Below are 22,407 nucleotides of genomic sequence, written 5' to 3'. Positions count from 1 at the left end.
GTTTTTTGTTTATGGGTGATGGGGTAATAATTTTTGTAACTCTTAAATTATAGTCATACATTATCTGTAAGAAATCAATGGGCTGTACATTGTGGGCCGGGCATGAAATAGTGGTTTAGAGGAGAACTCGATAAATTGTACCAATTTATAATAGGAATAACATGTTTCAGTTTCTTTAAAGGAAGTTTGTCACCCCAAAGTGCTAACTCAGCTACATCTATAAAGGGAATATAGCCCCCTACAAAACTGATACCAGCGATATACATTTTAGAGTTGTAGTTACAGATAAATTCACTTTTAATTCAAGTACAAATGAGTGAATGTTTGTCATATATTTGTATATCCAGCAATGTCACTGATCTTGATTGACAGCGCTGTCTTTGTCACAGCGAGTGCTTCTTAAACTTGAATCCATGTTCCTGCGCTCCGGCACTGACACTGGAGGAACCGAGCGGTGTGCCTACAGTGTCTGGGTGTGTGCGCACTCAGAGCAGGCACACTCTGTTCTATGGCTCCAGTGGTCACCGACTGTCAGAGTGTGTGCCCATCATACTGAGTATGTGGCAGCTCTGACACTGTGAGCACGCCTAAATTGTCAGTGCCCAAGAAGAAATTGAGTTTTTGGGAGCACACACTGTGAGAAATCAAGCTCGCTCAAGATTAGAGACAGCACTGGATATGAAAATTGAAAGGCATAATGGCGCACAGAGCTATTGACTATGCCAAGCATTCACTGAAGCACCCCCATTTTCAAATAAGTGACTTCATCTGTAACAACAACTCTAAAATATATATTCCTGGTAAGATTTTTATTCTAATATGTGCCCATAATCAGGACTCACTGCATCCTGGACACAGCGGGTCCTGACCTGTGGTGCTGTGAGTCTCCTCCGCAGGAGAATTCAGGCGATGCAGCTGCTTGTACCCACGATCAGGGTTCAGTGCACTGCATTCTCTCGCTTGTGTTCTCCCTAGGGCGTACGCATGCGAATCCGCAGGAAACAATTGATATGCTGCAGCTTGGAAAGCCGCACCGCAGGTCAGTGTTTGGTGTGGGAAAAACAAGCACAGTGGGCACGGGATTTCTAGAAATCCCATCCACTATGCTTGTACTGTACAATGCAGCATTTTGGACGCAGCAAAAACACGCTATATCCAAAACGCTGCAAACTCTGATCGTGGGCACGCACCCTTAGTCATTAAATTTGCATTATAGGGGCAACAGACTCCCTTTAAAGTTTGCCACCATTTTCTGCAAATAAACATTTTTTATTTCTTGTGACAATTCTTAATTTCTACAGTATTTGGCTAAGTTCACATGTGCTGTAGTCATCCGTTAGAATGGATCCATTGGGAAACTGATTTCTGTCAGATCCGTTTTCTTAACATGTGGAGTCTATGAACAACAGATCTGTTAATGGCTTGCTATTTAGCCATCCATTGTACTTGCATTTGTATTGTATGCGTTGTTTTTTACAGATCCATTACAAATGGATAAGTATCAATCCGTTAACAGATCCGCTGTCCATAGATTCCACATGTTAAAAATGGATCTGGCCATTATTTAACAACGGACAAAAAAGTTGTGTTTGCACAACTTTTTTGCAAATGGATCTCTATCAGATCCATGATAACGGATGACTACAGGACATGTGAACCCAGCCTTAGCTTGTATAGTCAGGCAGTAACTGTCTACATTCATAGCAGGTTTACATATTAGGAGAATCAATATCATAACCTACTGACTTACTGCACAAATATCTCTCATTTTGGGAAAGTATTTAAAATTTCTCGCCAATGACTATGACTAATTGTGTGGTGATGTTTTTCCAAGAAATAGAGCATAAGTTCCACTCACATAACATGAACTGTTCTGTTTCCTCATTTTCTAGGGTCAAAAGGCTTGGATAGAAAAGACATTTTTCAAAAGAGAATGCATCTACATAGTTGCCAACAGCAAAGACAGCAACAGGTACTTTATCTTTATTCTTCACTAGCTAGTAGAAATGTTCATATTATTAACTATATTTTGTATTTTTATTGTCAATTGTTCATCTACCCATCTCTTGCTTTGTAATGTGTGACTCTGCAGTCTGATGCATTCACAGTGATCACAAAGAGTTAATTTTTTGATAATTCTACATTACAGTTTGATCATTTATGCAATTCCTTTATATGTTCATGTTGTGGATCCAAATGTAATCACTAGAAGCTTAATCTTCGATCTTAAACACAGAAGAAATCTAGTGTATTGTATGCACTGAGTACAATTGATGAATGTCATCCTTTGCTTTCAGATGTTGCTGTGGTCAGCTCATTACTCAGCATGTCCCACCGCCTCAGAACGCAATAGCTAACAAGAATGGAGAAGAAAACAAGCAACTGGAAGCTGTGCCTGAGAAATGGTCGATAGGGAAACACACACAGTTAAATCCCACCGATGCATTTGGAATACTGGAGTTTCAGGGAGGAGGACATTCAAATAAAGCCATGGTAAGTAGGAATAAGCCAATGTCATAAGAGAATTAGTGTTGAATTTGGAGAAACCTAAGCTACACAAACGTTATAACCTATGAAGTTATTTATTACAATAACACAAACACATTGTTGTTTAAAAGTTTGTGAAACCTTCAGGAGTTTCCATATTTCTCCATAAATTTGACCTAAAACCCCTGCAGATTTTCACATAACTCTTAAAAGTAGACAACGAAAACTAAAGCAAATAAATGAGAAAAAATATTAAACTCCAAAAGCTCTATTTTAGTCTCATGTGTACACAAAACAATGTCCTAAAATCCTTCTGGCTTATCCAGATGATCTTTAGTATATTACAGATGAGCAACAAGGTTCTCTTTGGAGAGTAGTGGCGTCCTCCTTGCAAATCAGCCATGCACACAATTGTTGATTATGGTGGACTCATGAATATTTGCTAATGTAAGGGTACCTTCACACTTAGCGATGCAGCAGCGATCCGACCAGCGATCTGACCTGGTCAGGATCGCTGCTGCATCGCTACATGGTCGCTGGTGAGCTGTCAAACAGGCAGATCTCACCAGCGACCAGTGAACAGCCCCCAGCCAGCAGCGACGTGCAAGCGACGCTGCGCTTGCACGGAGCCGCGGTCTGGAAGCTGCGGAGACTGGTAACTAAGGTAAACATCGGGTATGGTTACCCGATGTTTACATTAGTTACCAGCGCACACCGCTTAGCTGTGTGTGCAGGGAGCAGGGAGCCGCGCACACTGAGCGCTGGCTCCTTGCTCTCCTAGCTACAGTACACATCGGGTTAATTGGTTACCCGATGTTTATCTTGGTTACAAGCTTACCTCAGCTGTCAGATGCCGGCTCCTGCTGCCTGCTCGCATCATTGGTCGCTCTCTCGCTGTCACACACAGTGATCTGTGTGTCACAGCGGGAGAGCGCCTTTGAAGAAAACGAACCAGGGCTGTGTGTAACGAGCAGCGATCTCGCAGCAGGGGCCAGATCGCTGCTCAGTGTCACACACAGCGAGATCGCTAATGAGGTCACTGCTGCGTCACAAAAAGCGTGACTCAGCAGCGATCTCGGCAGCGAGCTCGCTGTGTGTGAAGCACCCTTAAAAAGCCTTTAGTTGCTTAGAGGGTCACCTTGGGTTTCTTTGTGATTCTTGTGTTCTTGGAATAATCTTTGTTGATTGACCCCTCCTGAGGAGGGTAATAATGGTCTTAAATTACCTCCATTTATTCACAATTAGTTTGACTGTAGATATGTGTAGTCCAAATCTCAATAAATCTCAATAAATGAAAATCCAGCATTTAATTTCACCTTCCAATTATCTGCTAATCCTAAAGTTTCACATTCTTTGCCCACTTACAGGCATGTGATATTCGATCAAAGTCTAAAGAAATTTTACACATTTTTTTTTTCTATTTGGTTCTCTTTATCTACATTTTGGACTTTAATTCTGAATGGGTCACAAACCTTCATCATCATTCTTCTTTATGCATCAGTATAACAATCCATAACAAGGAAGAATATTATAGTATATAAAGTGGCGGTGTACACAGGATCCCAACAATGTTTTATGTTTTACACAAACATATTCAACACATCTGTTATACACATATAATATAAGAAACATATTACACAAATACAACAGATATGATACACAGCATACATTAGCATACATATTACACATACACAACACAAAACACGCAAGATATGTATTACATATTGAGGGAGATTTATCAATACTGATGCAACAGAAAGATGGAGGAGTTGCTCACATCAATTATGGTAATCTATTTCTATTCTGAAAGAGGAACCTTGCAATGCTTGATCAGTCACTATGGACTACTATGCTACATTACATACAAGTGATAGAAATGTTCCTGCATCCTCTTATTTAGCAAAATTTTATTGGGATTGCAATAAATGGTCCATTCTACAACAAAGTGTAATAATAGGCATTACTATCCTAGAATTTATTTATCATACGTTTATTATGTGGTATGCATTTCCATTCTTTCTGGGTGATTTATCATTTTCTGTAATCTGTTCTGTCCTACTTTACCTATGCAGAGGCTTAAACATGATAGCTGAGGGCACAGTTTTCCAACATAGGGTCACAGTTTGGAGACCCCTGAACCTCACACAATAGGTTTAACCTGAACCTTGTCATAGTACATAGGACAGATAAACCCTTGTGAAGACCAATGTAGTAGATTATATATTACCACATTGTGTGAACCGCTCATCAGGAAATCCATTAGTTGTGTTTTAGATAAAGCCATAGATATATGCTGAGGAGTATGAAGTGCAGTGGATGAACACTAAACTTATCCCTCTTTCGTTTTCTCTTATTACCTACCCCTTGCCTGCCTCTGACTGACAGCTCACTCATGTTTCAGTGACCTGTCAGTCAGATACCGGAGGAAGGCAGCGGCTGGAGAAAAAACAAAGAGGCAGGAAATCTGTCTAGTGCCCACCACCCACTGCACTTGCAACTCATTAGCATACAATTTCATCAGAGGATATCTAAAAGCAAGAGGAGGATTTATTCAGTATTAAAGCACCTTTATATATCACATAAGTTAGGGGGTTCAAAATCAGATGACAGGTTCCCTTTAAGCACTGGTTATAAATTGGAATTTCAAGTTATGTTGGATCCTCATATATATAAGTGGGAGCACGCTTATCATTTACAAATTATATTATGTCTTCATCATAAAATGTAACATTATTATCAAAATATTAACTGGGACACAGTAAAATTAGGGAAAAATGTGTAAGATTCTGAGAATGTCTGCAGACATTTAGTAGATTGTGACATTGTGTATTCTGCTGGGCAGTGACAATGATCTACAGACAAGAGAATGGCACTATACATCAGACAGCTGGCTGTATATAGCATTGACCAGCAGAATATATCACTAGACGACTTTAACGGTATTTTTAAAGCGAAGCTGTCAATAAAATCACACTGTTTGAACCATGGGCGGCATGAATCAGACACCGAGTGTGTGATTGCAGCCATTTATGTTTACTTTGCAGACAGCATTCTTTGTAATGTTGTACGGGGACTATGGGTCTCAGATGACCAGTGCATTGCAGTCCCTAGCCAGCTTTTCCCTGCACTAATCCCTTTGACTGACAAGTTTCTCCCTATGTACACACAAGTCATCTGAGACACATAGTCCCATTCCAGTCTAAGAAACTATGGGAGGAAAAAAGTAGTAGAAAAAAGTGGAAATTAAAGTATAACTTTAATATTAATAGGATAAAAATGGATAAAACCATAAAAAGGACACTTAAATAATACTAGTAGGGCCTCTCAGGGCACAACTGTATATATAGTAAGGTCCCCAAATTAACCCTATGGCCACAAGTATGTCTATTCCAAATAGGGCTAAATTCATATATCAAAAAAGAACCTTATTAGAAAATGGAACAATCTCACCAGAGTCAGTGGGAGAGCCTAATTTAAACATTCCTAATTGCATATGACAGCCAAGGTAGCATATTATGTGTAATCCACCATGGAGTCCTAATATTCCCCTGACGAGTTTCATCATACGTGATTCCTCAGGGCAGTAAAGATAGAGTCACTCCACAGCAACTTCCAGGCTACGGTGGTGCCAGCTCATCACAGTGGTGAGACATGCCTGGGCCCTTTATATGACTGGGCTCTGGTATATGACATCCATCCGTGATTCAGGCAATATGAACCTGATGTTAGGGGTCACTTAAACAATGTAATTATTTTGCACAGTCATAAACACAGAATAAAGAATAAGGAATAATATAGGCTATCTATAAAGGCTAATGTCAAAATCAAGGAATCATTATTTCTTGTAGTGGGAACAAGTAAATGTTCTGTAATTTACCCTAAACTTGTCTCTTTTTACTGTAATTGTCTTTGTATAGTACATCCGAGTTTCTTACGATACAAAACCTGACTCTCTGCTTCACCTCATGGTAAAAGAGTGGCAGCTAGAACTTCCTAAACTTCTCATCTCTGTACACGGTGGACTGCAGAACTTTGAAATGCAGCCAAAGCTAAAACAAGTATTTGGGAAAGGGTTAATCAAAGCTGCCATGACCACTGGGGCCTGGATATTCACTGGAGGTGTCAGTACAGGTAAGAGCAATGATAAATTACTATATATTATCACTATTTCAGTATGAGATCATGCTGTATAGAAAATGCTTTGCGTAAATTTCCTTAGAATGTTACCTGTCATTACATGGTGAGCGAAATAAATGTTTTACTCACTTTGTCTTCTAATTTTCTCATCATCACAATTCTTGTTTGGGAGGAGTTCTCTTTTGCTATAATCCAAGACCCAAACTCGCAATACACATAGGATGAATGTTGTCGGAACCTGACACTTTCAGAAGGATTTGCTTACCATATCATGTATATGTTGGCTTCCCAATTCTCCCTGATGGCAGATGGCAGGATTGGGAAGATTAAGATTAATTTCTCCATTCTTTTGATGCTAAAGGAAGAAATTGCTGCCAGTCTGGTAGGGGTCTACCCCACTTTCCTCTTTCAAAACATCCGCACGCTCGGTCGATTTAAGCGCCCATGTGTATGAGAATCCAGCACTCTTCACTCATGTGTATGGACAGCCTAAATATTTGGTCATTGTAGAGAAAGGTTGATGGAAATTAAAAATTGATGTCTGGTTGATCTTATTGATGACTTATCAAAATGCAAAACAGCAACAAGAATCCTGTTATAAAATTAACATGAAGTATTTTTTTTTTCCATAGAAACATCATCACTTTTGCCCATAGACTATGTCTGATACTGAAACTCAGTCACTGGCGGACACAAACAGAGAAGGGCCCCTATGCAAGAACAGTATTTTGGGCCATTTGAAGTCCAATAGCTCCTCATAATGCCCAATTCCCCCTGCTTTGTAGGTCAAAATGATCCCCCTTAACACTCGGGCCCCTGTGCAGCTGCACAGGATGCACTAACGATAGGTCCACCCTTGAGCTCAGTCCCATTAAAGTCAATAGCAGTGCACAGTCTATGGGGTGAAGTACCAAAGTTGCAAGCATTGCATTTCTTTTGCTCCAATTGCTTTAGAAGTGACTTCAATGATTTTCCCTCCATTTTTTTTTTATTGAAAAAACACTGCAAAAAATGCATTATCACTGCTGTGTTTTACATATTTTATAGCGTTCTTTCCTTATCTCTATGGCTGAGCTGTGATGTCGTTCAGGTATCTAGAGTCACCATAAAATGGCTGCTGCATTCACTGCCCCAGCTTATATACAGGCTATAATAGTTCCCATCCTGATTGGCTATGCCATACCATGTGATGTGTTAGTTTCAAGGTATTATGGGGATGTTTGCCAGCCATGCCTTAAACCACATGAATCTTCTGTGGATGATGCAATCTTCTGCATTGTGTAAAATAGCTGAATTCATTTTTGGCATTTTACAGAAAGTCAACCTCAGATTGTTCACATTTTCCAGGTCCAGCAAATTCCGAAAATGATTGATATGTATTCAGTTCTCATTAAATCCATTCACTCATCTCTAATTTTTAAATCATCAGAAAAAGATATTGTGGACATTTCTGAGGAAAAAAGATACTCCTCAAATAAATGATGATAAAGTTTGTCCTTTGTTCTGTCTTTTGCAGTGATATTAAAGGGCTGTTCTCAAGTTTAAAAGCTATATAAAAATGGGAAAACATTCCGATCATTGGAGATCTGACCAATGTGGCCCCCACTCACCCATCCCAAGATCTGGAGTTCTGAAGATCCCTAGCTGAATGGAGGGGAGGTCGATCATCTTCTACTGCTCTATTCATTCTTAATGAGAGTGTTGGAGGTTGCTGAGTCCATCGGCTGACTTTCGGTGATGCTGTAAGAATTAATGGAGAGGCAGTAGACATGATCGAACTCCACTCCATTCATCAAGGGGCTCTTCAGAAGTCTGGCTTTGTATACCAATATGGATGACGTAAAGTAGAGATTATAGCAAAACCGGAGTGTAACTACTTTAAATAAAAATATTTTATTTATCAAAAATCACTTACAAACACGTACAATTAAAATAAGGGTGCTTGAGAAAGGGAGGAAACACTTTCCCTTGCCTAGCCCTTCCTCAAAGACGGGGGTCGGCGTCCTAAGGTGAAGACGCCCCCGTTCCTCGACGGCTTAACCCTGATCAGTCCCTCCCTCAAGGGTAAGAGATATCCCCTAAAAGATGGAATCAACCCCAACACTGGTAACACCAAAGTGAGGAAGAGGTGCTCAGTCCACAGTAGCTAATTTGTCTGTATCACTACTTGGGTGAGTGAGGGCAGGGTCCAGGGATGTCGTCATGTATTAGGAGTCCATGTGCTCAGTATAAAGGATAGAAATGAGAGTCACATAGATAGAGACCATAGTATACTTTTGTCAATTATAGACACAGTTCATATGTAATTGATACAACAGATGCCCATTAAGGACATGAATCATATTGGATATATGAAGGTTCAAGAAATGCCCGACGCGTTTCGCCCTTATCAATGTTCGGGGGCTCATCAGGGGCTTTCCAACATATTCTTGAACGAGGTGTCCACTTTTGAACAATTCAGTAGTGGTACAGATTGTTCACTTCAGGCGGGTATAATAAGATAATACACTGTCTACCCAGCTGGTCAATCATGAGGTTAGTCAGGATAACTTGTGCACCTTTATCTTAGTGCAGGTACCTGTCTCACACTGTTAAAGCGTCTGCGTAGTCACGACTGGACCCTGGAATATCAGATCCATCACAGAATGTACGCTATGTGCTCAGGATAAGGGCTGTGGCATAAGGCTGAATACCTCTAGTCCAAAATACAGCCAGTTCCACTTAAATGTATCAGTCAGAGTAATTCTCCTCCACTGGTCACCAATGTTGCCGACAGCCTTAATAGGCCTATACCGTCACCAATATCAAGATGAATACCCAGAAAGGTCCCTATTAGCTGTCTCCCCGTGTGGCCAGGAGTCACCGTAATAGATGAAAGCCAATCTTACAGCGGGTCCATCTGGGGAGGACCAATGTGGCATCCAGTGATCGCGCAGGGTTTTGTTGTCAGAAGTCTGGCTTTCAAGATTTGTGGGGGCCAGAGCGCTAAGACCCCCATCTATTGAAAAGTTATCCCCTATCTTTTGGATCGGAAATAACTTTCAAACTTGAGAACACCCCTTTAATATAAGTGGCTATCTTTTTCTGTTACAGGTGTAATTCGTCATGTAGGCGATGCCTTGAAAGACCACTCTTCCAAGTCCAGAGGAAGAATATGTGCCATAGGAATTGCTCCTTGGGGTATTGTGGAAAACAAGGAGGATCTTCTAGGAAAAGATGTAAGATTAACATTGAGAAGGCCTAGCATATTTTTATTAGTGCATTTATTTTATAGTACTTTTTATACTATGTAGTATGAACTGAGGATTTGTTCTGAAATATTTCATAGAACGTTCAACAGGTCGTGAGATCATCAGTAGTTTAATCCTGTAGGCTTATTGTATTTATATTGATTATATAATGAATGTGCTTCTAAATTCATTGGCCAATTTTAAATATTGCATTGATTATAAAATACAATAAAAATCTAATAATGCAACATTAATTTAATTTTATTAACAGGTAACAAAACCTTATCAAACAATGTCCAATCCTCTGAGTAAACTATCTGTGCTGAACAACACTCATACACACTTCATATTAGCGGATAATGGAACACTTGGAAAATACGGAGCAGAGGTGAAATTAAGACGCCAGTTAGAAAAGCACATATCACTTCAGAAAATCAATACAAGTAAGTACGGCCAGGTTGTATTTCTCACTGTCTTCATGCTTTATCCATTGTATGTTTCCATCACTAGTCTGCCATAAGAATCCTGCCAGAAATAATGTTTGCTTAAGGTTGTCCTTTTAACCCCAACAATTAGAACATTAATGTGCATGAATCACTATCATTATGTGTTGCAGCTCATGTATAACCACAAGTACGTATACTCCAATGTGTATGGTATAAAGCATTAGGATATACGGGGCATAAAAGATAAGAAAAGTGGTGACATCACCATCATGTATGGCAGAAAGTTGTGATGCCACTTCCAAACATCCTGGGTTAATCATATTTGGTCTTATTAGAAGAAAGGATCTATTTTGTACTTTAATGAGGCTGAGCTGCAATACCAGACAAAACCATAACCAGGTGTGGTGCTGTTTCTAAAATAAGACAACCCATTTTCATTTTCCATGCCATCAATATTTGCTTAGAATTATATATCATTCCAGTATGTATGGATTTCCATCTCCTATTAACATTGACTTTCTAGGATGTAATAATGTGACACATGGGTTTCCCTTTGTCATCCTATGCCTGGGAATAATCAGGAGGCAGGGACAGCAAAGGGATGCTCAGCTGTCATCTCCTGCACCAGTATGACCGCTCCACATGTATGAACTTCATTAAAGTAGTGCATGAAATCATAAAAACATGAATTTTACGTTTCTACATTTAGGGCCATCTAGATTTAATCGATACTTGGGTGTTTTGTTGTTTATCTTGCAGGACTAGGACAAGGTGTGCCAGTGGTAGCACTCATCGTGGAAGGCGGTCCCAATGTAATCTCCATTGTCCTTGAATGCCTCCGTGAAGAGCCACCTATCCCTGTAGTTGTCTGTGATGGAAGTGGTCGAGCCTCTGACATACTGTCATTTGCCCACAAATACTCAGAAGAAGCAGGGTAGGATTTTACGTTGTATGTGGAGTTCTTCTATGGCTCTACAGTCCTCTTCTATGGTGGGAAATCTTCACCTCTTCGTCTAATTTTCATAAATGAAAAAGAATACAACCTGATTTATGAGATTTTTTGCATGTTAACCCTAATACATAAAATTAAATGGGTTGTACACTGTTCAACATGTTTGCCCTGAATAAAATAGCAACACTTATACTAACCTCCGGTGCCAGTGCCTTTCAAGCAGTGTAGGCATTCACTCTCCCAGGGCTCACGTTGTGATATTCACGCAAGCCTTGCGAAGGCAGAGAGAGTGAACCCATTTCTGACTGGGCGAAAGGCTCACGTAACGTAACAACCTCACATGAACTCCAGGAGACTGAGAGTCAACAATGTTGGAATGGCGCTGTCACCGTAGATGAGTGTAACTGTTGTTATTTAGCTGCGGCAGACATGGTGATTACAAGATTACATTTTCAAAACACACATTGATGTTTTGGGATCCTAATGGGAAGATAGGAGCTAAACAGAAGCTAGTGGCTTCTAGTTAGTTCCATAAGTGTGCTTATTATCAGACTCTATGAAATGTTCAATTGACTAACAGCATAGTGGTAACAATAAGACATGGTTTAATCCTATAAGTTTATTAAACCAAGTGGTAATAACCAATATGGATGGAAAGGTGTTACATAGTTACATAGTTACTTAGGTTGAATAAAGACCTAGGTCCATCTAGTTCAACCTTCAAAGGTGGCCTTCAGTCACTTTCCTGCAAGAAAAATAATTGGAAAGATTGTCTTGAGTACAGTACTACAGATCATAGCTATGGTTCTCTAGGTATAGTATCTTCATTATGGTTAATAAGTATTAAGGGAAACTGTCTAAGTAAGGATAAAATGTTTCTTGCTCTGGCTATTTTTGTATTTTGTGGTGTGTTTTTTAGGATAATCAGTGAATCTCTTCGTGATCAGCTTCTTGTTACCATTCAGAAAACTTTTAACTACAGTCGGAACCAGGCTCACCAGCTCTTGGTTGTCTTAATGGAATGTATGAGGAAAAAGGAACTGGTAAGAATGATTATGAATAGATTAATGCCAAGAGGTTTGGCCTCTCACAGACTAAAGGGTGTTGTTAAAATTACCTTTAAAACAAGCAAATACAGGTCGTACAACAACTTCAATAACACATGCAGTAGCGATCCTCACTATAAGAAGTAATTATCCTTTAGTAGATAATTGGCATTACAGTAAATACTCAAGCTTTGGTCATATTTAGATTTGGGAACATGTATTGACATGGAATGAAATTCTACTTGAATTTTACAACAATCAGTATCCTCCAAAGTATGGATTTTTTGTAATTCAATCGTCGGAGCTAATTTACCACTGTTTTGCTGAACTGTAAAGCGCTGGCAAAAGGTTAAAAACAACAAACTAAATTATTACTCCCCTCTCCAGCTGTCCATGCTGCTGCCTCCAGTCCGGTCCTTGAAGTTTCTTTTAATCACCGTTGTGCACTGAAACCAATACATATTGATACATATCTTCATATTAGGCCTTGACTTCCAGCCTTGACCAGGCCTCAGATGTTCGTGCATATACACGTTAGACGGTCAGGGTGTATTGATTTTGGGACTTTATAGCACACGTGTGAAGGGATGTTCTAGGTAAGGTTGTACAGGGAAGTCCCGGTGTAGCGTGAAGGGGCTTTAGTCGGGGTTACTGTGCCCGGCAGTGATGAGAATAAACACCACGGATTGGACTGGAGACAGCAAGCAGTAGGAGGAAGCCGGAGAGGTGAGCAGTGAGGTGAGTATTCACTACTGTTTTCTTTTCTACTTCTTATATTTATTAGGCTCTGGAGTTTGAAGACTTTCCATAGCATAATAAGAGATATTCAATTTGTAGGGTATACATTCCCTGCAAATTTAATTTCCTGATGAAATTTGTGCTATTTGGCAAATTTTAATCTTGGCAAATTTGATCATGTCTAGTCATATGGTTATATTATACAGTTGCAATCAATCATATTCAACCCCCATTGAAATTAGATGTATTAGCAAAATGTACAATTTTTGTGCTGTTTGCAATAATCCAATCAATCAAGAATGATGTAAATAGTTCAACATAACTATTATAACAAGTGGTTTCTCCAAATTCAATATAAGATGCCACTTTTACCGATTACTGCAGTCTCACAATTATTCAACCTATCATGACAAGCATATTTAGTATTTACTAGAGCAACTTTGGCTATTATGACCTGCTGTAAGCATGATGTATTGACAGACACCAGCTTTTGGCAGCTTTCCCAATAAATCTTAGCCCATTCCTCTTGGCAATGACCTCCAGTTCACTGATATTCATGTATTTACATGCTGCAACTGCCTTCTTCTAATCCCAACAAAGATTTTCTAGGTCATTCAAGTTAAGTAAGCGACTATGATGAACACTTGGTGGACTTTGAGTTATGATTGGGATCATTGTCCTACAGGAAGATCCAATTACACACAAACATCATCTTCTTCACAGAAGGCATGATGTTTTCCTCTAGCATTTCCTGATACCTGATTGATTCCATCCTGCCATCCATACAATGTAGGTTGCCAATGATGGTGGAAGAAAAGCATACCAAGACTATCACCAGGCCTCCACAATGTTTCAATTAAGGCATGGTGTCCTTTTCAGCACACACTTCACTCTTACTCCTCCAGACATAACACTAGAAACGTTTTGCTCTATAACCAATGAAACAAAACCTCTGACTTATTTATATTTTTCTTTACCAATTAGAGCTGACTTTTCTTCTGCTTTTGTTTAAAAAGAGGTATATATCATGAAGCTCAATCATGGCGACCTTTAGTGTTTAGTATGTGCCTTACTATGAAAACTGAAACCTCAGTGCCTGCTGCCACCAAATCATACTGCAGGTGTTTTGCAGATATGTAGGGAGTTTTGACCTACCTCCACTGGAATCTGGTAATACGTAATAACCAGTCATAGTTTCCTTTTTCTGCAACGTCTAGGTAGTGTAGAAAGTGTTCTTCCTTAAAGCACCACTCGAGCATCTTTTTTATTGCACCACTGTAGTGATGCTTTAAATGTAAGTCCCTGAACCCCTTTTTTTGCACTCACTTTCTGATGGCTTCACCTTCTATCTTCGCCACCTTGGACGGTCTCCAGCACTTTGAGACCTACTGGCAGCTCTAGTGTTTCATGGAGGTCACAAATCAATATATCTCTATGAAAGTGTCATTCTGGCCTCGTTCTGGCTCTCAGAGATGCATTGGGAACTTGTGGTGTAACTTCTGACTTCCAGCTAGTAAAAAGTTACAGTCACAAGTTGGTGCCGAGGAATTGGAGCGCTGTCGGTAAAAGTTGCAGCTGCCGGAAGGTGAATATATGACACACAGATTTAGATTTAAAGTGCCACTCCAGTGCTGAAAGATAAACAAAATGCTGGAGTGGTGCTTGAAATTTTGAACTTGTAAACTTTGTTCCAGCTGTATCTCCTGGAACATTCAGTGATGTTGATATTTTTATGTATCCTTTTCCTTGTGTATGCAAGGAGATGATCTCTTATGCCTTTTGGACCACTCACTTGACATTTCTAACATGTAATATTTCATATTTCTAACATACACTCAAATTCCGCAGTCCACAAACCCCTTGCTGGTCCCGATATTTGATGAGTATTTGAAGCACGCCTGAAACAACTCATGAAACCCTTGATTACATCAGAAGCAGCAAATTCCAGCGAATCACAGGAAATGGATGAATTAAAACTTCCTCTTTATTTTCACATTTAAAAATTTATAGACGGTATCCACAGAGATGCAGGAAAATTCATCCAAAGCGTTTTGACATGCAGTGTTGTAAGTTCTTATTCATGGATCCAATTTTCCTGTGGATACCGTCTGTAAATTTTTAAATGTGAAAATAAAGAGGAAGTTTTAATTCACCCATTGCCTGTGATCTGCTGGAATTTGCTGCTTCTATTGGATCTCTATACCTGGGATGTCCATGCAGGATCAAATGGTCTACTCCTAAAAGTATTGAATCAACAGCGGTGAGCTGGAATTATGTTTTTTCCTTGATTACATCAGGTCTGTTGGAGATCAGATCTGATCTGATTTGCAGATGTATGTTTTTATGAAAAGGTCTAAGCAGGGGATTGAATACTTATTAATTCTTCTTAAAAGTGGCTTTTTTATGAATTTGGAGAAGCCACTTGTTATATTAGTTCAGTTGTGGTACATACATCGTTTTTGTACTATTATCTTTTTAGAAATAGCAGAAAGTTTGTAAATCCTGTTAATAAACCTGACCTGCAATGTGGATTGAATAATTTTGATTGCAAGTATATATATAAAATATGTATATATATATATATATATATATATATATATATATATATATATATTTCATACAGTAAATCAAGTTTTTGGGGTCAAAAGTTATATCTATGGGATCTGATTCCTTTTGCAACACTTTGATATATTACTGTCTTATCTAATGAGTAATGACTTTTTGTGCAATATTTTTGACTACGGAAGTTAAAGCCCTATTAAACTGGAATATTTTATCTTGATTTACTTTATTTTTTAATGTTGTATATTTCGTTTGGGTATGGATGAAACATCATACCTTGTGTCTTCCATCAATAAAGATATTCATGTTCTGTCCATCTTGTGTGTGACTTGTCCCTCTGTCATTATTCATGGAGCGTACAATGAGAACATTCCTCTTCCCTGCACAGCATTAATGTCTCGCTTGTCATGGGGCCATGTCTAATTTGCAAACAAGTGTGAATTTGCCAAAGCAGTCATACAGAAGGAATCATACAAAGAGGCAGCTGTATGTCGTCTTTACAATAATACTTCTGCTAATTCTTTCGATTTTTAATCAGTTTATTGCCGTCATATGATTGTCAGCTGACTGTATAAAATTGTATATAAGGGTGGATTGTAATTTACATTATACTACAACAATACGCCTATAGCTCTAAAATAAAAGATATTTATAACTATTGCTGATGTAATTAAACAATATATTATTCATTGTCGGTATTGCCATATTATTCAGGTTATTTCTGTAGTGAAATATACAGCATACATAAACAGGTATATTATAATTAGCCTCACAGTAACATATGAACGGTTGTCCCATAGATGAATATAACTTTTCTTTATGAAGCATTGACAAAAAACAACACTTTTTCATGGGGAGTCATTTAAGAACCATGCTCTTGTGTCTCGATATTGCTCTTGCATCCTTGATATGGAGCTCCGTGCTGCTTTACCTTAATAATGATAGAACTACCCTGTTCTATGTCACCTTGAAAGTTATAATGAGGTCGAAAGTGGTTCCTCTGCAGGGCCGTGTAACCAAGCTATGAGTCAGATGAAGTAAACAGGTTTATTTTTCTACACGTTTCGAGGCGATCTGGCCTCTTCTTCATAAAACCATAATTATGTGGATTATGGTTTTATCCTGAAGAAGAGTTAAATCACCTTGAAACGCGTAGTACCTGTTTATTTCATCCGACTCATTTTTTTGTTACATCGCAGTGCAAAAGAGCCCCATGATACATCATTATATTCCGGCTTGGTGTCTTTACACCTGTGGATCTGCAGCAGCCTTTTATGCCTACGTACTGCTTATGTCTCAACCAAACACCCAAGATGAGGAGATTTTTCATCCCCCTGCCCTGTATTATCAGGTATCACCTGATTGTGCTTTTATTTTCACCTCAGTTCACTTCTACCTGGCAACTTAGGCTGGCCTTCTCAACAGCAGCAATCACTCCGCTGCCCATGAAGAAGATCCAAGCTGTGGAATTGTACTAATGGTTATTTATCAACTGTGACACAATACACATTAGATGAATGTTCTGAAAAGAAATCAGAAAAAATATCAGGTGGTGCAACAAATATATAAAAGTGATATCTAAGCTCAGAAATAATATTTTAAAGTTATCTTAAAACACCACTCAAGAGTTGTTGTTTTTTTTATTTTATTTTTATTTTACCACTGGAGTGGTGCTTAAATGTAAGTCCCCTGTCTTATACTCACCTGCTGCCATCTTCATCTTTTTCCACGTCGGTCACATCAGCCTCCGGTGATTTGTGGTCTGCTGGGAGATCCAGTGTTTCATGGAGCTCAGAAATCAATGTAACCCTATGAAAGCCTTGGTCTGGCTTTCATAGCGTTACATTGAGTGCTTGTGATGTAACTTCTGACTTCTGGACAGTAAGGAGTTTCGGGTACTAGATGGCCCCGCGATACCGGAGTGGCGCCGAAAAAGGATGAAGATGGTGGTAAGTAATAATATATTGGGGGCAAAGGACTTATGTGACAGCCTGGCAAAACCAGGTAGTCAGAGATAGGCCCCTACACAACACCATCCCCCACTTAGGAAACACACAGCCGACCTGAAACCCTAGTCACCCCCCCTTAGGGAAAGACAGACACACCAGTGGGCATGACCAGGTGGTTGGACACGCCCACCCAGGGGTTTAGACAGCCCGGGACGGGAAAACAAGCAGTCTAAGTTGGTAGTTCAGTTTGGAGAGGAGTGTGGGCTGGAGTTAAGTGTAGCTCCAGCAGGAAAAGTTCAAGTTGAACGGTGCCAGTGTAGGAGCCCTGGTACCTAGGCTAGGAGGCAGACAGTGGTCTCCGTCAGCAGGAGATGGGAAGACGGCTTGGCAGAACCGAGGTGGACCGGGACAGGGTTGTAGCCCACCGGTACCAACACGGGGAACAGACCCGGAAACCAGAGCACAAAGGGGGGTACTCGGACCCTGAAGCCAGGACTGGAAACAAGCGGCCTGGTTAATTAACCGATTGAGGCCAGGACTAGAGGTTCTGTCCCACCCAGAGTCCCTCATAGAAGACAACAGCCCACCGATAGGGATAAGAGGTCACCGCCAGGGCCCATAGATCCCACGGGCCAGCGTCTGCCGGAAGTGGACTCCTGAGTTCCAGACTAGGAAGTCCACCTTACACAAAGTCAATGCAGAGGAAAAGTACAGAGACCACCAGCCTGGGTGGGGGACCCGAATGCAACCGGCCGTGGCGCCGGCCACCAGCACCTTGGTTTACCAGAGACTTGTGTGATTTATTGACTGTGAGTAAACAAGCATTCCTCCGCCATTGCTATACCCTGCACCAAACACTGGGCCCCAGGGCAACCATCCATACCCATGGAGGGGTTAACATCTAGCTGCCGCCACATCTCCCTCGGGTGCCCCATAACAGCAGCGGTGGTGTCCCAGCTCACCACACACCGTGGATGGCATCACGAACTTAATACAGCCTAGCCCGTACATCTACGTCCCCCCATTTATTCGGCATGTCTGCGAGACCCCCGGGTCTGGATACCGTCGAGCCACCACCCCAGAAGGCCCGGATCCGAGCTGCTGGCACAGGGGCGGCACACTTACATTTAAAGCATGAATGATTACTCGGTTAAATTCAGCATTGCAGGTTAATGTACAACTATTCTCTCTGATATTATTAATAAAGGCATATAGTAAACTAGGTAAAGTGAAGGTAGAACCATTAAATATACAGACAACTTCATTTTCAGTCCAATAGTGGAGTGAAGTTAACTACACTTGCATAAAATGTACACTGTGCCATAAAGGGCAAAGAAGCTGAACACTACTGACGGTCACATACAACCATTAAACCCAAGAGAAGATGTTATTAAAATAAGGACGGGGTAATGGACATCAGACACCAAGAGTTGAACAGTATGCAGTACGGGAAAAAAAATATGGATCAAAGGGTAAACACATAATTCTGTCTCAAAAAGCTCTGACAACCACTAAGGTATGCCAGACAACTGCCTGGTGCCAGGGAGGTGAGATATGCCAGTGGTTATTGTGTTATTAGTAGAAGTTGAACAGTACTACTACTTAATGGATGGTATATTATGACATAATTTGAATCTCTAGGGCCCCAAAACAATATCTTCAACTTGACCCCCGAACTATGAGGGGTCAATAATAGTATTGATAACTTATATAAAGCACCCACCCCACTATAGATAGTGTACACCCCTGTATACATGACGTAATAATAATATAATTTTTACATAGTGCCAACATATTCCGCAGCGCTTTACATATTTCAGCAACACTGTCACCATTGGGACTCACAATCTAAATTCCCTATTGGTATGTCTTTGTCATGTGGGAGGAAACCAGAGGAAATCCACGCAAACACGGGGAAAACATACAAACTCCTTGCAGATGGTGTCCTTGGTGGGATTTGAACTCAGGACTCCAGCGCTGCCAGACTGCAGTGATAACCACTGAGCCACCGTGCATACTATAATTGCATTAAAATCAGGTAGGCAGAAAAAGTAAAGTGCAAGAGATCCTTTTTTATAGATTTATGAGCAAGACATGAAAATATTTAATTGGATCACAATTCCTATATCTATTGATAGTGTTTTATTGTTTTTGGGTGAGGACTACACAAACTGCAAATGAGGTGACTTTAGTTACCATTATGCTTCTCATTTGCATTTTGGGGTCCTTCCTCTGTTTCTAATTGACAGAGCTCCATTCCCTCTGTGCAGCAGTACACACACACAATGGCCAGGGTCACTGCATTCTCTTCCCTGTCTCCTTTTTTCTAATGTCACCCACTTCACTTACTGGTGTATTATTGCAGCGGTCACTCTGGAAAATGAGCACTGCTAGTCAGAAGTGTAAGTGCCCCAATATGCTAGGGGGAGGCATAACGGTTCAGAAATTTCTTGACCCTACCAAGGGTGCACCAAAACCTCCTCACTTGCATATGAATTAAAGCTATTTTATCAGACACTGTGCTAATAACTGGTACAATGCCATTATGGTTGTTATAGGGTTTGACTTCCTTTAAGATTTCATATAAAGCAAGAGTTAAAGTAACAATATTTATACAGGCTATATTATTGTGATAATACAGACATTGTCATCCCACAAGCAATCAATCTTATAACACATTCTATCATGTAACTATGTAACTTGCAAGCATATTACTACCATGCTTCCCCGAAAATAAGCCCTAGCAGGGTTTTTGAGCCCTTTAGAGCATGCTAATAATATAAGCTCTACTCCAAAAATAAGCCATAGTTGCATAACATACTAGAATAGAATTCTGAAATAGGGCTTGTGCAGCCCTTTTAGGATATGTAACTTTTATCAGTGTATGTTGCCCCGTTGTGTTGCTGTAAGCCAAGGAAGTTTATAGTCCCATACTGGCTAGTTGATGGATAATAAATATTTTCCCTTTCCCCACCCACCCCTCTGTTCTGGAGTCAGTGATTATAATATTTATCAATGGCAAATGAGTATTTGCTCCCTTCTCCTGCCCATAATCCCGCCTACCCCTCTGAGGCAGCATCAGTGATTGGAACGTTTGTTAATGGCAAATGAATATTCACCCCCTTCCGCTGCCCATATTGCCGCCCACCTCTCTGTGCAGGCATGAGTGATTCAGTGAGACTTCCATTATTACTGATTGAGGATCACAGCAAAACTTCCAAAAGGCCACAGAGGGGTGGGCAGGAGAAGAGGTTGAATTAATTTGCAAATAACACACATTACAATAACTGACACCTGCACAGAGGGGTGATCAGGATTATAGGTGGGGGAAGGGATGAATATTCATTTGCCATTAACACGCGTTCAATTAACAATATGGGAGGATTCCAAAAAGTTGGTTAACAGAAATAAATTTTCTAAAACTTACAATTTTTTAAGCATGCTTTAAAAACACAATAAGTGAAGATATCAGGGAGAGTCATCGGTGAGCGGAGGCGCCTTTTGCGCTTTTTATTTGTATATTGTATACGTTTACTCTCACTCCCTTTTATCGTCTAGTTTCCTGTCTGCCTTTATTAATGAAGTTTTTCAATTATATTTTCACTTATTGTGTTTTTTAAAGCATATTTAATAAATTTGTAAGTTTTAGGATTTTTTTTTTCTGTTAACCATTAACACACGTTCCAATCACTGATACCAATAAAAAATTAAGACATCCCCTGAAAATAAGCCCTAGCGCATCATTTTGAGCCAAAAATAGTATACGACCCTGTGTTATTTTCGGGAGAAACACGAGACATTTGTGATCACACAGGGTTGTGTAAGTTAGGTGTTGTTCAGAATTTGTTTCATATAAGAATTACCTGAAGAGTGTTACATTAATTAAGCAATAATCACAACATATTTTCAAAAGTTTCCTTAAAGTTTACCTGTCCTTTTAGGTAACTTTTCAGAATAGGCTGTCTTATGTGTAAAAAAGGGAATAACACTATTTCTGGCCATTATATGAATTATATTAGGTCTGCACTAGCACTAAAATGTAACCATGGCATTTAAACGGACAATGACCAATGCTGGCCCCCCAAATCAATTTCCCAAGATGGGGGTCTCTATTACAAATCTGACCCTGCCTGACATTGGAGGAAATCAAAATTGACTGTAATTTAAATGTAATTCCAAACTACATGCTAAGCCTCTTAACTCATGATTATTAGGCCATGCTGAACCTTCTGGTTTCCAATTCCAAATTATGCTTGGTATACCCAGGTCAATGCTTGGGGTAAGGGTCAAGACCGAGCTGGGCAAGATTAGAAGCTGCACAACTTAAATGAAACATCAGTAGAGTATCCAGAGTCATAGGAAACCCACAAAAAAAAACAACATTTGAGCCTGGACCACATCATACCAACAGTATGTTGCTTGGATTTGTGGATGCCATAAGTGCTGCTAGGCTCTATAAGGATAGGATATCTGTCCGATGCCCTCCAAAACTAATATATAAAATATATAAATAAATATACAGCACGTGAAATAAGTATTGAACACCTCATACATTTTCTAAATACATAAGTTTGTTAAGGTGCTACTGACATGAATTTCTGACCAGGTGTCGATAACAACACTTCAAATACACATAGGCAAAGAAATCAAACCCTGCATGTTCATAAATTAAAAATTCACAGAGATGAAAAATAGGAATAGAACTCACCGTCCTTGTGAATAAAAGGTTTTTTCTTTATTTATAAATTCATCTTAAAAGCATGAATACAGGGAGTAGCTGAAACATAATGGACGAATGTTCATAAATTATGTGTAGTAATGAAACATGACACAAGGAAAAAGTATTGAACACATGGAGAA

The 22,407-nt window shown here is 39.8% G+C and overlaps 1 protein-coding gene across 1 annotated transcript in view; it reads left to right on the top strand.

Moving 5' to 3' along the window:
* TRPM1 (transient receptor potential cation channel subfamily M member 1) overlaps positions 1 to 22,407 on the top strand; it is a 338,789-nt gene that overhangs the window by 164,387 nt on the left and 151,995 nt on the right. The window contains exons 2-8 of the mRNA XM_075345679.1: positions 1,893 to 1,972; positions 2,298 to 2,493; positions 6,405 to 6,618; positions 9,718 to 9,842; positions 10,126 to 10,297; positions 11,060 to 11,234; positions 12,172 to 12,295. Of these exons, the coding sequence (XP_075201794.1) occupies positions 1,893 to 1,972; positions 2,298 to 2,493; positions 6,405 to 6,618; positions 9,718 to 9,842; positions 10,126 to 10,297; positions 11,060 to 11,234; positions 12,172 to 12,295 (1,086 nt within the window). The remainder of the gene's footprint in view (positions 1 to 1,892; positions 1,973 to 2,297; positions 2,494 to 6,404; positions 6,619 to 9,717; positions 9,843 to 10,125; positions 10,298 to 11,059; positions 11,235 to 12,171; positions 12,296 to 22,407) is intronic.

Source organism: Anomaloglossus baeobatrachus, chromosome 4, assembly GCF_048569485.1.
Source record: "Anomaloglossus baeobatrachus isolate aAnoBae1 chromosome 4, aAnoBae1.hap1, whole genome shotgun sequence".
NCBI lineage: Eukaryota > Metazoa > Chordata > Amphibia > Anura > Aromobatidae > Anomaloglossus > Anomaloglossus baeobatrachus.
The sequence above is the reverse complement of the archived record's forward strand: the minus strand, read 5'-3'. Positions and strand labels throughout refer to the sequence as shown.